This window comes from Eschrichtius robustus, chromosome 18, assembly GCF_028021215.1.
Source record: "Eschrichtius robustus isolate mEscRob2 chromosome 18, mEscRob2.pri, whole genome shotgun sequence".
NCBI lineage: Eukaryota > Metazoa > Chordata > Mammalia > Artiodactyla > Eschrichtiidae > Eschrichtius > Eschrichtius robustus.
In genome coordinates this window covers 71461320-71479322 of record NC_090841.1, presented here as the reverse complement: position 1 = coordinate 71479322, position 18003 = coordinate 71461320, and the positions used below count along the sequence as shown (strand labels likewise).

Genomic DNA, 18003 nt, shown 5'->3' with positions numbered 1-18003 from the left:
GTTGGGTTTTCAGCCTCCAAGGGAACAATTGCTGAAATTCCGAAGTTCCCCCAAGTTCTTTAATGGAACTGATAAATCTATCAGCACAGCATCCGTTTAGAAACTAGGTACGGGTCACATATTTACATACTTTCCTGCTAAGCTGATACAATTCAACTAGATGAATTATCATATTAAGTTTACCCTCCTGAGTTAAACTGATGGAGTTCAAGATTGTTTTCGATGGTTGTCATTAATCGCTGTTACTTCGTGAATGCTTACTTTGAAATCTAATTGTGCTAGTGTAACAAGGGTCATATTAATACCATTCTTAATGGTAAATCTTTGTAAAACATGTTTGTTCTACAGATATTGTTACTCAAGCTTTCAAGGCTAATAAGAAATAAAGTATATTTATTATCAATAAAAACTTAATTTAAAATGTACAATTTGAGATTTAAACTAGCTTTAAGAACTTCAGCATGATTTGGTTTCATTAAGATCTCTGGCTAAGCTTCAAAGGCGTATAATTTGACAGTTCCTCAAGAGTCCTTGGGTAAATGCCAAAAGCACAGCTATGAAGAATCTGCTCAAAGTAGTCTAAGCTTATTCTCTCTTTCGGGCAATAGGTATTGTTTTCACAAGAAAAAAAAAAAATTCCGTCTTACTGAGATATATGTTTGTCTTAATATTACGGCGTTTTAAAGATAATGGAACTTTAAAAAATTAAATATAAACAATGATTGCAATACAAGATTTGGAATAAAACGGTAACTTCTGCATTCTTCAAGTTGTAACAAAATATTCTTCCTTATTGTGAAGCACAGTTCAAGTAAGGAAGTCGGGTTACATAAAATACTGGATCTCTTCCACTTCTCTGTGAGCTTATACTATCTGACATACACAAACTCACTGCTTCACCAAAAAACATGCAAACAAAACAAACCCGGACAATTTACTATTTGAAATAGGCACAGATATCCTGGAAAAGTTCTGGGGTATGTAGCTCTACCAACTAAGTGTATACTGTGAACTAAATGTTTGTGTCCTCCCTAAATTCATACGTTGAACTCCAATCCCCAATATGACGGTATTTGGAGGTGCCACCTTTGGGAGGTAATTAGGCTTGGATGAGGCCATGAGTGAGGCCTGGCAGGAGAGAGGCAAATGACGAGGCCCTGAGGCCTGTGCCCGACACGTTTGAAGAAGAGCAACAAGGTCGGCTGAGTTGATGTATATTTTAGAAGGACCACTTTAACTGCTACATCAATGATAAAGCAGGGAGCAGGGGTGGAGGTGGGAAGACTGGCAGCTGCAAGACTCTGGTCAGGATGGGGGGCAGTGGGAGTGGTGGACGGAAGAGGGGAATCAAGGGAAAGACAAGGTTTCAGCTTATGCTGCCGTTTTCTGAGATAGGAAAAACTGCCTGGAGAAATTTTATGTTGGTTTGGTTTCTTTGCAGGTTGTGGCTATCAAGAACTCAGTTTTCAGTATCTGAGCCCTGAGAAATCTACTGGAATCCAAGGAGAGATATCAAGCGGCAGAGACAGCGTAAGTGCCCCTTCTAGCATGAACACAGAGGTACAGAAAAACCTTCACGTAATATAATTCCAGGTAGCTGTGAAAAAGAATGACATGGATCTTTCTGTAATGGCTTAGAAAGATATCCACAATTTATTCTTGCATGAAAAGATGTATAAATCTATCTCTGGAAGCATATGTCTATTGTTAAAAACTTAAATACCTCTAGGGAATAAAATGAATACTTCCGTGATGGTTAATTTTATGTGTCAACTTGGCTAGGCAATAGTATTCAAATATTTGGCCAAACATTATTCTAGATGTTTCTGCGAAGGTATTTTTTTAGATGAGATTAACACTTAATTCAGTAGACTTTGAGTAAAGCAGATGACCCTCTAATAATATGGGTGGGCTCATTCACTCAGTTGAAGAAAAAGGACTGACCTCCCAAGCAAGAGGGAATCCTTCAAGCACACTGACTTTGTACTTGAACTGCAACTCTTCCCTGGTCTACCCTGCAGGTTTTGGACTTGCATCCACAATCACGTGAACCAATTGTTTAAAATCAATCACTCAATTAATCAATCTCTCTCTCTGTAATATATAAAAATATAATACACACACACATCGTGTTGGTTCTGTTTCTTTGGAGAACCCTAATACAATTTCTTATGACATGCATTTAAATAATATTTAAATTTTCTAATTAAAAAAATAAGCATGTGTAGTACTTATTAATCAGAAAAACAAGAATAACCACAAGCCTCAGGCGCAATACTTAAAATTTACATCACGTCGGGCAGGTGCCTATACATATACTTTAATATGTAAACTTTACTACACCTCTATACATATACAAAGCACGCAGTAAATGCACATTAGTATTAATATCCTTCCCATCTCAATAGCTGCAAAATCACTCTTCTTTTGATCTAAGCCACAGGTCTGTCCTCTGATATTCTCAACACACGGACCTAACAGAAATACCCAGTGTGAATTTACAACCTGAACAAGGCACCCAAAGGACATGAACAGACATTTTACAGATTATAAATGATACCTAGCAAGTGAATACATGGAGAAATATTCAAATATAATAGCAATAAGCAGAGAAAAGCTAATTAAAACAATAAGGTACCTTTTCAACAAATTATTTTGAAAATTATAACTAATACTACTAATATGATAATTATAAACCTATAAGTAAAAATAATAACTATAAATTAAATTTATTTTCACTGGGTAGAGTTAAATAATTTTGAAATTATCATTCAATTTCATTAGAAATGTGGACTCGAAAGCACCTAATAAAAAAAGCTAGAAGGAAAACTGAGCAAAAACAAAACAAAACAAAAACAGAACAGAACAGCAAGGTCACGATTTTCTTTGTTTTTTGGCCATGCCGGGCATCTTGTGGGATCTTAGTTCCCTGAACAGGGATGGAACGCCGGCCCTCGGCAATGAGAGCACAGAGTATTAACCACTGGACCACCAGGGAATTCCCAAGGTCACTATTTTCAAAAGCATCTTTTTAAAATATGTTCTTATTTTTATTAAAAATGGGGAGAAAGTCTCCAGTGAAAAAAGTACTTAAAAGACTCAACAAACTACAGATACTTTTAAAAACCATTTTGTCTCTAATAAGAAATAGCTAAAATTACTCTATCATGGAATCTTTTCCCACACGTTTCTTATACAAAGACATCTCATTTAACAGCAAAACAAAACCATGATGAAGCCAAGTTCAAACACATGGGTTATAACTAGATGATCACTTTTTCTCTCTGTAAATTAAGAGAATATACAAAATAATAATTCTTTCATACTTACCACGGTACCAAGAAACTGAATGCTCATGTTGCCACCTGCTTCTCGAGAAAGACACTGGGGGAAAAAAAAGAGAGGTATAAAATGAATTTTCATCCATACAAAAACATGTACATGAATGTTCATAGCAGCATTATTCCTAATAGCTGAATAACCCAAATGTCCATCAACTGATAAATGGATAAACAAAATATGGTATATTCATACAGTGGAATATTATTTGGCCATAAAAAGGAATGAAGTACTGATACATGCTACAACAGAAGTCAGTCACAAAGGAGCACATATTATATGATTCCATTTAACATGAAATGTCCAGAAGAGGCAAATCCATAGGGACAGAAGTCGACTGCTGTAGTTTGGCTCTTCTTTGCAGGAAAACTCTCAGCCACCCAGAAGACTTCCAGGTCGTCAGTAACTCCTCAGGCCCCAGCTAGCACAGGCTACAGGTATTATCTTAGTCTGCTGCCTAAGAATATACCATATATCACATCTTTTCACCAGTATAGATTACTTTATATCACTTTGTCAAAGAAAGGACAAGAATTTTCTGATGACCCAAAGAGTTAGGGGGAATAAAAATCGAAAGTTGGAGCTTCATGGGCCTGTTGGCAATTAAGGAATGGAAGTAATGAAGGTGTACATAAACTCTGGTGTGTCCTACTTAAAAAAGAAACACGTTCCTAACTCTAGAGCAGGAGGCCGGGTGGGAGAGACTGCCAATGCCAAGTTCAGAACGGTAAGAAAAGGTAGTGGATTCCATGGATGCATTTTTTAAAAAATTTATTTTATTTATTTATTTACTTTTGGCTGCGTTGGGTCTTCATTGCTGCACGTGGCTTTCTCTAGTTGCGGTGAGCGGGGGCTACTCTTCGTTGTGGGGCGCGGGCTTCCCATTGCGGTGGCTTCTCTTGCTGTGGAGCTTGGGCTCTAGGCACGTGGGCTTCAGTAGTTGTGGCACACGGGCTCAGGAGCTGTGGCTCACGGGCTCTAGAGCGCAGGCTCAGTAGCTGTGGTGCACGGGCTTATTAGTTGCTCCGCAGCATGTGGGATCTTCCCGGACCGACCAGGGCTCGAACCCGTGTCCCCTGCATTGGCAGGCGGATTCTTAAGCACTGCACCACCAGGGAAGACCTGCATTTTTTTTTTTTTTAAATACATGTTACATTTTTTTATTTTTGTTTTTTAAATTTTATTTATTTGTTTGTTTGGCTGCGTCGGGTCTTAGTTGCAGCATGTAGGATCTTAGTTGCCCGACCAGGGATCGAACCCGAGTCCCCTGCATTGGAAGGGGGATTCTTAACCACTGGACCAGCAGGGAAGTTCCCATGGATGCATTTAAGTTGTCCAGGAAAGAGAAGATGCCCTAAGCCTTCTTCAGATTGCTCAGGGAAAAGCTAGACCTGGTGCCTGGATAAAAGACATCTGTGGGGGGATTGCCTGGTGCTCCAGTGGTTAGGACTCGGGGAGGGGAGGGGAGGGGAGGAGAGGGGAGGGAAGGGGAGGGAAGGATTTGAATGGTGGCTGATTGGGGAAAGGACGGTTGGGAGGATACGGGGAATGATTTGCTAATTCATATGAGGTTTCTTTTGGGGGGCATGAAAATGTTCTAAAATTGATTGTGGTGATGACTGCACAACTCTGTGAAGAGACTAAAAAACACTGAATTGTACACTTTGGGTGAATTGTATGATATGTGAATTATACCTCAATAAAGTTGTTATAAAAATGAGTTAGCGGGCTTCCCTGGTGGTGCAGTGGTTGAGAATCCGCCTGCCAATGCAGGGGACACGGGTTCGGGCCCTGGTCTGGGAAGATCCCACATGCCGCGGGGCAACTGGGCCCGTGAGCCACAATTACTGAGCCTGCGCGTCTGGAGCCTGTGCTCCGCAACAAGAGAGGCTGCGATAGTGACCCGCGCACCGCGATGAAGAGTGGCCCCCGCTCGCCGCAACTACAGAGAGCCCTCGCACAGAAACGAAGATCCAACATAGCCAAAAATAAATAAATAAATTAATTAAAAAAAAAAAATGAGTTAGCATTTGTTTAAAATAACAATAAGAACAATGCAATTCTTCTATGTCCAGAGAGTAGTAAAAAAAATAAATAATCTCTATGTTATGCATTTATTGGTAAATAAATTATGTTCAAAGTGAATACAATATTATTTATGCATATCTTCCTTATTTGAATTTTATTTACTAAAAATGGATGATTAAATAGTACACTGGAAGTAAATTATACTTTTTCAGATAATTCTCACTTATAAAATTCCTCTCGTTATTCCTAACCTGTTCTTCAAAATTCTTCCTTTCCTGTGCTAATCAGAGAGGGCTCAGTGGCTTCAAAGACTACACAAATAAATTAAGCAGTTCTAACGAAGCAGCTATGATTTTTTTTGTAAGTTCTCCGATGTAGCCCTGGAGAAAGTATTAGTAGTCTCCACTCAACTGCATGCCATGAACTAATTCTAGACGTATCCTAACTGTATTCCTTTTAAAGAAGTGGAGGTTTACCAACTCTGATCTTTATGATCACTAAAGTCATAGAACCCAGACTAAACCTCTAGAATTCAGGCTGAACCCCTGGTTCCTTGACTGAGGGAAGTCAAGTCAATAAGAAGAAAAACAGTTTAATACACAATGATACCAAAATGTTTACCCCTACCTGCAAATACTGCCAAGTGACTTGAGTAACCTGACTGGCGTACTCAAGGTGGTGTGGTATAGAGTAGAAAATTCACAGTCAGTATTTTTATCCAATAATTTCACTTCTAAGAATTTATCTTAAGGAAAAAAGTCATGAGTGGGCAGAAAAATAAAGCTATGAAAATGTCATCACAGTGTAGTTTACAGAATCTAAAAATTTCAAGCAATCTAAATGATGAAGAAAAGTGGGGCTTCCCTGGTGGTCCAGCAGTTAAGAATCCGCACTCCCAATGCAGGGGGCGCAGGTTTGATGCCTGGTCAGAGAACTAGATCCTGCATGCCGCAACAAAGAAAGATCCCGCACATGGCAACGAAGATTGCACGTGCTGCAACTAAGGCCCGGCACAGCCAATAAATAAATATTTTTTAAAAAGTAAATAAATGATGAAGAAAAGGAACCGGTTAAATTAATTATGGTATACCCATACAGCCATTTAAAAATTTTAGCGACATGAAAAATGTGTATGGTATATTTCTAAATGCAAAAAGAAAGAACAATATGGTCAGAATAAATCTTGTTTAAAAATTCTATACATTATAGATAAAACTCTAGAATAAATAATACACATTAAACAGTTAACTGTTATTTCTGGGTGGAAGATATTAGTTGACTTTTCATTTTAGCTTATCTGTCATTCCTATTATGGACATGCATAACTTAAGGCAAAAAGAGATATAACACAGGATGGAATAAAATAGATTCTTTCCCTCAGTGGGGAAGAGATTAACAATTGAGGCTTGAATCCTAGGTTCTGATGCTGGCACTTGTACTTTAAGTCATCCGGCTAGCCAACCATCCGTCCAACAGCTATGTACTGAGTACTGCTAGCTGAATTAAGACTCACCTTCCAGGAGACCAAAGGAAAGAACAGAATTCTACAATAAATTATAATTCAATATGATAAATCCATAGTACAAAACATACAGAGTGTTACAGGATAAGAAGGCAGACCAGCTAAGTGTCCAGAAAGATTAAGGAAGATGTGAGATAGACAGAAGAGATGGGTATTAAAAAATGAGCGGGAATTCTCCAAATGGGAAGCAAAAGAGAAACTTTAGGTCTGATGGGACAGTTTGTGCAAATTTCAGATTAAGAAAATGCATGGTGAGTTTAAGGAATGGTAAGTAGTTCAGCATGGCCAGAGATAGGTTTGGCTGATGGAGGGAAGTACCAAGAAAGGAAACTGAGAAGTAATTACAGAGCCAGGTCACATCTTGCCCAGAGGGAATGCAAACTTTACAAAGTTCTTATAGTTAAGAATGGGAAGTGACATGCTTATGTTTCAGAAGGACTGACGGCCTGAGTTAAGGTTGAAGCTATATAGAAATGTGGGGGGACCGGACTGGGAGGACAAGGAAAATGCTACTGCAATCGCTCAGGAAGGAGGACTCGAGGACTGAGCGAGCACAGCAGTAGAACTAAACCTGATTCAGTGACAGAACTTCAGAATTTGGAGGGCAAACAGATCTGAAGATCTACATTTTGTTTATGGGGAAACTAAAGGTGCAGGAATGTAAAACGCAATTTGCCTACCTCGCAGGGGGAGAGCGAGATTCCCAACCCAAGTATTTTGACTGTACAGGATAGAATATCTCTACACTGTCTTAGACTAGGTCATCAATTAGATGGTGAGTTCCTTAAGGGCAAGGACCATTTCTTGTACTTCCTCCTTAATCCCACAAACATATAAGTCAGTGCTGCAGAAATGGAAATGTAAGGTCAATCTTCACCAAGAATTCTTAAGTTTTCCATATTATGACAGATAAGAGTGACTTTCGTATTTCTCACTCTTCGTCTAGCAGAAGTTTTAGCTGGGGGAGAATTAGAAGTGTAGCTGTCAAGAAATCAGGGAAAGGAACAGTGCAGAACAATTTAGATTGTGGGTAGGCAGCCCAACAACCTGATGAATTCTACGCTGCTGAGGTGTTCAGAGTAGTGAGGAGAAAACCTCGGTTGAAGCATCCCCGTGACTACCAGACCAGGACCTCATCCCAGCAGTGGTTAAACTTTCCCTCCTCAGAAGCCTGTCGCAGGAGAGCCACAGGATCCAGGCCATATTTCCCAGTAAAGAATCAGCAGAGTCAATCACCTTTATACTACAGCAGTAGACCCAATCACAACAATGCTTCAGAATGAGAAAACTTCTGACTGAAAAGTGAGGCTACTGGATTCTGGTAAGATGACACTGGTGGCATAGTGTCTGAACCCTCCCCAGAAACACTGAAAAGGCCTCACAGCAACAAGCACCCACAGCACCCCAACTGTTATCTACAAATAATACCATTTCCGCCTCAAAGAAATCAAGGCTTCTTGGAAAAATGGCTGAACCCAGGTCTGGGGCAGAAATGAGGCTTCTATATCTTGTCATATCAGAAAGCAAGGGAGCTATCAAAGACTGTGGTCACGTCAAAAAGACGCAGGAACCAACTTGAAGAAACTCCCTCTGGCCAAAGATGGGATAATCTGACAATCAATAAGGATGTTAACTGCAAGGGAATAAAACATATCGAGTATGTTTAAACTTGGTTGAGTTCAAAATGGATGCCAAAAGCAAAAACAATACCCCAACTGAGTCACTTTTGAAGAATGATACGGAACTCACTCTTTGAGAACTGGTAAATAAAAGGAAAGGATCAAACATTAATTTTATCTTTCCTAGGCAAATACTCCTGGGTAACCTAAGAAGTAGCTGAGGTGGAGTTTCTCTTTAAAGTATTGTTCCAGGTAATAAATGACGAAAGAATGGCAAAATTAGAATATTATCATTTTGTAAATCTTAATGAATTTATTGACCTAAACTTGAACATCAACAGAGGATGACCAGACAGTATGGCCTCTTAGGGAGGCACTCCATACCACTCATGGCTCAGTCTTGCCAAAGATAATGGCACCTGAATCTGATTACATCTTTAAGATCCAAGTACCAGTTTACAGGAAACAGAGGACAAAGCACGTTGCACTACACTACTGGGATGCAATCAGCTAAATCCTGGCAACACACAACTCTACAGGACAAATGACTCAGTTTCTTCAATAAACAAAACACAAAGAATAAAAAAAGTTTCCACAGATATTTCTCTCAAGCTAGCCCATTTCTTCTCCTTCAAAGCAAGATACCTTGACAAGCTATCTTCACGGTCTCCACTTCTTCACTTTTCATTCACATTTAAACCTACACCCATCTGGCTTTTGTCCCCACTAATTTTCTGTAGTCATTGTTGTCAAGGTCATCTACAATTTCCATCTTGCCGTATCTATTGGTCAGCTCTGTCCTCATCTTATTCACCTACACTATAGACGGTTGACGATGCCCTTTCTCAAACACCTCTTTCACGGGCTTCACGGATATCTCATGCTCCGTGTTCTTCTCCCGCCTCCTTGGCAGCTCTTTCTTAGCCTCGTTTGCCAGCTTTGCCTCTGCATTCAATTTCTAACTGCTGGAGCGCCCCAGGACCCAGGCCTCAGCCCTCTTCTCTTTCCATCTATGTTCTTCCTCTGTGCGCTCTCATCCAGATCCATGCTTCTCCCTCCATTCCCTGATACTTACTTTTAAAAAGTTTACTTCATGGAAGTCTAATTTATGTACCAAAAACCCAGCATTCTATTTAAAGTATAGAATTCTATAACTTTTGATGGTTCTACAAAACCACCACCACAATCAAGATACAGAACATTTCCATCACCTCCAAAAGATGCTTCCAACCCTTCTGCAGGCCAGCCCCGGTCCCTGCCTAGAGGCAACCACTGATCTGCTGTCTAATAAATGCGTTCCTTTTTTCCCCAAATGGATATTTAGTTCTGCCAGCACCATTTGTTTGAGAGAATTTTCTACTAAATTCCTTGGTGCTTTTGCCAAAAACCAATTGACCATTCTTCTCTGGATCTTATTTCTAGACTCTATCATGTTCTGCTGATCTGCATGTCTATCTACCAATACCACACTGTCTTGATACTGCTGTCCCATAGTCTTGAAATCAGGTCGTATAAATCCTAAAACTTTGTGTTTCTTTTTAAAAATTGCTTTGGCTCTTATGATTTTCAATTAATGGAACTTTCATCGTGTTAAAAAATAATAAACTTTACCACTTTAACCATTTTAAGTGTACTGTTCAGTAGTGTTAAGTGTATTTACATTGCTGTGAAATAGATCTCCAGAACTTTCTTCACCTTGCAGATCTGAAACTCCATACCCATTGAACAAAAACTCCGCTCCTTCCCCTCCCCCAAGGCCCTAGTCACTACCATTCTACTTTCTATTTCTATTAATTCGACTACTTTAGTAGGTGCTTTAGATACCTCATACAAGTGGATTCACATAGTATTTGTCTTTTGGGGACTGGCTTATTTCACTTAGCATAATGTCCTCAAGGTTCATCCATGTTGTAGCATGTGACAGGATTTCTTGCCTTTTTACGGCTGAATCATATTTCACTGCATGTATGTACCACAGTTTGTTTATTCATCCATCCATCGATGGACATTTTGGTTGCTTGGCTCCTGTGAATAATGCTGCAATGAACATGGGTGCATAAATATCTCTTCAAGACCCTACTTTCAATTCTTTTGGATATATATTACAATATCTAGAAGTGGGATTGCTGGATCATATGGTAGTACTATTCTTGATTTTTTGAGGACCCTCCATACTGTTTTCCATAGCAGGTGCACCATTTTGTAATTCTACCAAAAGTGCACACAGGTTCCAGTTTTTCCACATTCTCAGCAACACTTGTTATTTTCTGTTTTTGTTTTTTTTTTTTTTTGACAGTACCCATCCTAACGGGTATGAGGTGATATCTCACTGTGGTTTTTGACTTGCACTTCTCTTTTCGATTCGTGATGTCAAGCATCTTTTCATATGCATGCTGCCCATTTGTGTATCATCATTGGAGAAATGTCTATTCAAGGCCTTTGTCCACTTTTTAATCAGGTTATTTAATTTTTTGTTGTTAAGGTGCAAGAGTTCTTTATATATTCTGGATATTAACCCCTTATTAGATGTATGACTTCCAGATATTTCTCCCATTTCACAGGATGCCTCTTCACTCTGTTGTGTCCTTTGATACACAAAGTTTTCAAGTCTGATGTAGTCCAATTTGTCTATGTTTGCTTTTGTGCCTATGATTTGGTGTTATATCCAAGAAATCACTGTCAAGTCCAAAGTCATGAAGCTTTTTGCTTACATTTTCTTTTAGAAGTTTTATAGTTTTAGGTGTTGCGTTTAGGTCTTTAATCCACTTTGAGTTAATTTTTGTATCTAGTTTAAGATAAGGGTCCAACTTTAATCTTTTGTATGTGGCAGATCCATGCTTTTAGAGAAAATCTATATGAATATGACTATCAAATTTATGTTTTCAACTCCCATTTGTCTTCTGAGTTCAAGACTCATATAGTCAACTGTTAACTGGACATCAACACTTGGATATCTAATGCACATATTAAACCTACCAAGTCCAAACAGAATTCTTTTTTTTTTTTTTAATTTATTTATTTTTTTATGGCTGTGTTGGGTCCTCGTTTCCGTGCAAGGGCTCTCTCCAGTTGCGGCAAGCGGGGGCCACTCTTCATCGCGGTGCGCAGACCTCTCACCGTCGCGGCCTCTCCCGTTGCGGAGCACAGGCTCCAGACGTGCAGGCTCAGCAATTGTGGCTCACGGGCCTAGCCGCTCCGCAGCATGTGGGATCCTCCCAGACCAGGGCTCGAACCCGTGTCCCCTGCACTGGCAGGCAGACTCCCAACCACTGCGCCACCAGGGAAGCCCCAAAACAGAATTCTTGATCTGCCTCCCCAAACCTGCTTCTCCCCTAGCTTTCCCATCTCAGTAAATATTACCATCATTCACTCACTTTTAATTCTTTAATTTCCTTCATACCCAGTATCTAATCCACCTGCCAATCTTTTCCGTCTTCCCTCAAAAATATATGTCAAGTTGTTAGGGGAACCACTGACCAAAACCGCCCACCCTGGCCAGGCAAGATAGTAACCACTTGCATGAGTTATCTTACAACAGAGGGTCCTGGTAAGAAATGTGGAACTGACAAGCTACTACCAACCAGAAGAATTCAGGAAAGGTCAAAAGGAGAGAGGAGACGCCAGTCCCTATGTCCTACCAACCTCCCAGAATCCTCCTCGCTGGAATCCATCTTGGCTGAGTGACACGTGCCGCCAGGAAGGACCCTGAGTCCGAATGCTTGGCCAGAGACAACCCAGAAACTAACCCCATGACCATAAAACCCGAGACCGCGAGCCACGTGGCACAGCAGTTCTCCTGGGTTCCCTTACCCTGCTGCTCTCCGCCCCCAAGCGCCCCTTCCCCATAAAGTCTCTTGGTTTGTCAGCACGTGTGTCTCCTCAGACAATTCATTTCTGAGTATTAGACAAGAGCCCACTCTCAGGCCCTGAAAGGGGTCCCCTTCCTGCAACAAAATTAGTTCACTTCACGCCATCTCCATTGCTACCATCTTAGTCTAAGCCAAATGTTGGCAATTTTTTTTCCCCAAAGGGCCAGATTTTGCTAGATTCTTCTCTTGATATTTGCCTTTAGCATAACATACTGTAGTTTAATCACTTCCAGTTGAAGGTTGAGTGGAAGATCCTCAATTGCAGTCATACAGATTTTGAAATATGGAAATTTCTTTTGCTTTTGTAAAAATGCTGCTGGAACTGTAGTCCACTTCTTGCTTTAATCTTTTGACAGCCTAGGAAGTATAAAAAGCAGCTTGCCATTAGTTGTGACTCAAACATTATTTGTCAAAATGACTTTACCACAGTATGCATCTTGCACGTAAATGCTGTTTTGCCTTGCAATTTCCGGTTGACTTCATTAAGAAACATCATCAAGTCTGCGACACAAGCTAATTTTCAAAGCCATTCAATGTTTGACGTTCCATAATAGTGGTTGAGGACAGTTCTTTTTTGTTCAGAAAAATTTCAATCTTGGTCCTGCGTCAAAAAAATCTCAACAAACTCCTAAGCTACTGAACTGCTGTGTGATAGGGGCAAATCAGGGCACTAAGCTTCTATGTACAATAAAAACTCCAAAAGCAGCCACGGACAGATGAAAATGAATAAATGCGGCTGTGTTCTGGTAAAACTCCATTTACAGACCTGAAATTTGAATCTCATATACTTTTCATGTGTCATGAAACATTCTTCTTCCTTTAATTTTTTCCAGCCATTTAAAATGTAATACTTGCAAACTTTAAAAAACCAGTCAACTTGTGAGCAGTACAAAGACTGGCAGTGGGCTGGATCTGGCCGGCTCCTCATCTAAACCATCACCAGCACCTCTCGTGAGGATGACTGCAATGATCATACAAACGACTTCCCTGTCTCCACCACTGGCCCCCTAGGGTCCATCCCTCCTCACAGCAGTAATTTTAAATCACATCATACCATTCTTCTACTCTAACCCTTCAAAAGCTTCGCAATAGGAATCGAATAAAAACCAAATTCCCTGGCCTACAAAGACCCTATATGACCTGGTCCCGGCCTATCTTTGTCCACTCTCCTTGAGTGTCCACTCAAGGAGACACTGGCCTTCCTCCTGGCTTCCACACAAACCAAACGTGTTCCTGTCTCAGGGCCTTTGCACGTGCCATTCCTTCTACTTGGGACTTTCCTCCCCCAGATTTGTGCATGGCTTCCTCCTACTCCTCACAGGTCGCAACTCAATGTTAGCTATTCAGAGAGGACTTCCTAACCCTACCTAAAGCTACTTCCTCCTAATTGCCTTCTATGAATTATCCTGTTAAATTACCTTTTTAACATGGTCACGTGTTTGGTATCTACATCCCCCTGCTGCAGTGTTAAGTCTTGGTCATTGCTGTATCTCCAGTCTAGAACACTGCCTAGGTCGTATCAGAATTGCCTTCTATGTAAGAGACATTAAAAAAATATAACAGTTCCTTTTCCTTACCCTACGTGGGTTGGACTGATTCCAAGGCAAACAGAAGTAATTTTGCAATATGTAAAATGGAAACAGGTTTAGAAACGTTTTTTTCACATTAAAGACACAATTAAAGTGTAACAGTGAATACGTAAACCATAGATATAAGTACCAATAAGTTACCCTCAACTTTGCATTCAATCTAAAGCAGGTTAAAATTACGTACATAATGAGTATCAGATATTCCCCCACCACAGCTACCACAGTCCGTATATGTGCACTGAAAGAAAGAAAGACCCCAAACCTGACATATCTCAGCAATAAGGATTGATGTAATAGAAAACAGGGAAATAAAATTCCATTCAAAACTGGAATTTACTTCTACACAGGAAACAGGAATACACACTTTTCCCACAGTCTAGGATTAAGACAATTCAGTTTTAGAATCCACGAAGAACAAAGTACTCAATGCCTACAATGAGTCTGAGGTATGCCAAAAACAAATACGAACTGGCCCCTTGATAAGCTAATAGCAAAAAGCAAAATAAAATAAAAATTAAAACTTTCATTTTCATGAAACGTATTCTGTCCTAAAATATTTTACCCCCTTTTCTACTTTAAGTGGCACTTCACAGCTAAAGTAAAACGTCCTTCTTTTCTTATTCTGATAGTCTGCTCCAACATTTACAAAATATACTTCATTTTTTCTTTCTTTAAGGAAAAAAGTACTTAGGAAGACTTTGTTAACAAAACAATTTCAACATTTGTTAGAATCAAATTCATACAAAATTAGCAAGATTGCTCACTCAAAAAAAGCAAAAACATTCACAAAATTTTAAAATGTTCCAAAAATATCTTCCTAAGATAATAAAATCAAAGGCAATTTCACCTTTAAAAGTAATCTCACTGAACAGTATGAGGAAGAAACAGTAATAGTTTTCTTTTTTCCCTCACTGATTTCCAACTTGATAATATGTTTTAAAGGCCATTACTACGGGATTTGTCTTATCGGACTGCAGTGCAGCTGCTTGTATTATTTTCCATGTTTTCCATAATCAGTGTTTATACTATTCAAAATCCTCTTCTTCTGGCAGCTACTAAAACATAATTTTCTAGTTAACAGAGAGTAGAGGAGAAAAAGTATGTGTGTGTGGGGAGGGGGTACAGAAAGACATTTTCCCATTATATTAAATTTTTAAAAGCAACTCCGAATCATAAAACATATGCCACTAGAGACAAGAAAATGGCCAAGCTTCTAGACTACACTACAAAAGCAGGTAGACTTGCATCAAAATTAATATTTTAAATTATAGTTGTAAATACATCCCAGCTGTTAAATAGTGATTAAATATTTTGAAGCATAGTGAAAGGAGTTATTTCTGTTCTACTGGTGGGCTTGTTTCTAAGATGTGTAACTATAATTGATGTTTTCAGGAATGTGAAAAGGAGATGGTTAATAATTACTCTTTCATTTCCTACTTCGTTAGAAAAAAATACCATCCTCTACTTCTTCTAAGTTGTACATTTATCTATCCTATACATCCTAAATAGATGGTTTCCTATTACATTTGATGAGTCTAGAGTAATCACATGCATATAGGACAAAACAGCTAGTTACTGCTAAGGGGGTGGGGGCGGTGAGGAGAAACGTCGAAAAAACATGGGATACATTTATTTGGGGACTGAAAACGTAAGATGATTACTTCTAAATCCACTTTTTTTTTTTCTTTTTTTTTTGTACTGGCAAAGTATAAGCAAAAATGTAAGTCGCTTCATTTAATTTTCTACTTAAAATATTATTAACATATTTATTTTAGCATCTATACACATACATTTATTAGGATTAAAACTAAACTTTGTTCTCAGAAGTTGTGGGAGTTATTTTAATCTGAAAAACAGAAAAAAGAAAATAACATTTTAAACTTCTCTCCTGAAGTGGTGAGGAAATCCATTCATTTTCTTCAAAAACAGAAAATCAAGGTTAAATTTTAAAAATCTATTCAAATTCCGTGTGGACAAGCATTTGCAAATATATCACAGATACACATTCCACAAACGTAACATCTCTTCTATTACATTCATGTGCTTGTATAATATTCTATTTTACAAAGGCCCACTGAGCATTTTAAGTTATCATGTTATATAATCTATTTAACACTGCAATCAATTCACAAGTAATCCATTTAATCTGGTATTCTGTAGTAAATAACATGAGATTCATGTGACACTATTCCAAATTTGTCTGCTTTAACACAGAAAATTAGTTCCACTTAGTTGAATATCAATGACCTATTCAATGCAGAATGCGATAGTGCTGCAATCAGCTTTGTACTGTTATTTATAATAAATTTATCTTCTCTTGAAAATATTTAAGCAAGAATATGAGAAATAAAAAGAAAAAAGCCTTCAAAGGTACACCACGAATAGCTTCACATCACACAAATGCGGAAATTGTTAGACCTTAGCAGGATCTCAAGATATTTTCAAAAGTATTTAGCTACTCTTCAGGCCTGTGGACAACCTGCTGTGAGCAGGTGGAGAGAAGAAATCATGCCACACAAAGAAACAGGCCAAGAGCAGTTAGTCGGCTCTGCTTGCAAATGTTCAAACAACGTGACTATGCAAAATGAAAATCCAGCATGTAAAACGCTAACGAGAAACAGTATATTAAATCCCAGCAGACAAATTACATTGTAAGAAACCGAAAACTATTTGAGTTGTTCAGAGTAAAATTAAAGAGTCTCTTCAAGGTTAAAATAAACTTACTTCACAGGAATACAGTCATAGGAATAATAAAAAAGTTCTATTCATCCAGCACATTCCATAGTTGGAAGGTGCTTGGATGTGTGAAGAAAAGCAGTGTTAAGAAAGCAGTGAGCTTAACACGTATGGAACAGCAAAACCTTTTGTTTTGTTTCAACACTTTAGTTACATGCTCCAGATAGGAAATCACTCCACTTTTTAAAAATAGTTCTAATTTCTGTTAAGCTTCTAAGTTAAAATTTTACAAGGTTGTCACCTAGATGAGAAATTCACCTTCTGTTTTAAAATGAATTTAATTCATCTATTTCTAATTTTAAATGATAAAAACCAAAACTGTGGCTGACACACGGGGTGGGGGGGGCCTTTTTCTTCTGTAAACACTGTCTGACTCACAAAAGGTTCTGCTGGTGAGCCACCTAACTAGCCACTCACGGCCAGTAAGAACCTGAAACGTGACTAGTGCAACTGAGAAACTAAATTTATAATTTCATTTAATTTTAAACACAGACGTAGCATAATGTACTTTCCCTTTTAAACACAACTTCATTGTTTTGGTACATTCCACTTTAATCGTTCCATTACTTATGTTATTGTTGTCATATACGCGTCAGGAGTATGTTTCATTTCCGGTATCACACTAATAATTTGTGTTTCGTGTAGAAATGCTAACCTTTTGGATACAGTGGGTTAAATAAACTGGATTAGAAAAATCAATTTCACTTGTGCTTACTTTCTTAACGTGGTGACTAAGAAACTTAAAGTGCAAATATGGCTCATATTAGATTTCTATTGGACAACCTGTTTCATTCCACAACTTTTTAAATTGGTAATGTGGAAATCAGAATTTATCTTTCCACAAAAGAATGAGAAAAGATTGTTAGTTTCTCAGATTATACCATTAAGACACATTTAATAAGTGCCATTACTGAGGGACTCTACATATGCAATGAAAACAGTAGGAATGTGCTAGTATATAACCAACAATAAAAAAAAATAAATATAAAATACTATCATTTTATTTTCCTTGAATGATAATATTTGAGGGAAAATGGTTTCATTATTAGATGAAGAAATAGATTAAAAACTTTAAAAAATTCTAAAGAAGGCCTTTTAGTATCTTCAAGAGTTTTCAAGGTTTATATCCCCAGTTCTTTATTATAAATTATTTCATTTCAAAATATATGACCTCTTCCCCCAGTCAGATAAATACATCACTAGCTCTATACTTAAAGTTATTAATAATGACTAGAATTTGTGTCCAAGAGTATGATTTTCTTGAAGAGAAAAAGACGTAAAGCAGCTCGCACATATACTAG

The 18003-nt window shown here is 38.4% G+C and overlaps 1 protein-coding gene and 1 pseudogene across 5 annotated transcripts in view; one reads left to right on the top strand and one right to left on the bottom strand.

Annotated features, from left to right (window-relative positions):
• PCCA (propionyl-CoA carboxylase subunit alpha) overlaps positions 1-18003 on the bottom strand; it is a 373607-nt gene that overhangs the window by 60774 nt on the left and 294830 nt on the right. For all 5 annotated transcript variants that reach the window (XM_068526624.1, XM_068526626.1, XM_068526625.1 and 2 more), the window contains one exon: positions 3331-3384. In XM_068526624.1, the coding sequence (XP_068382725.1) occupies positions 3331-3384 (54 nt within the window). The remainder of the gene's footprint in view (positions 1-3330; positions 3385-18003) is intronic.
• Positions 3639-4786, top strand: LOC137752254 (large ribosomal subunit protein uL29m pseudogene; annotated as a pseudogene).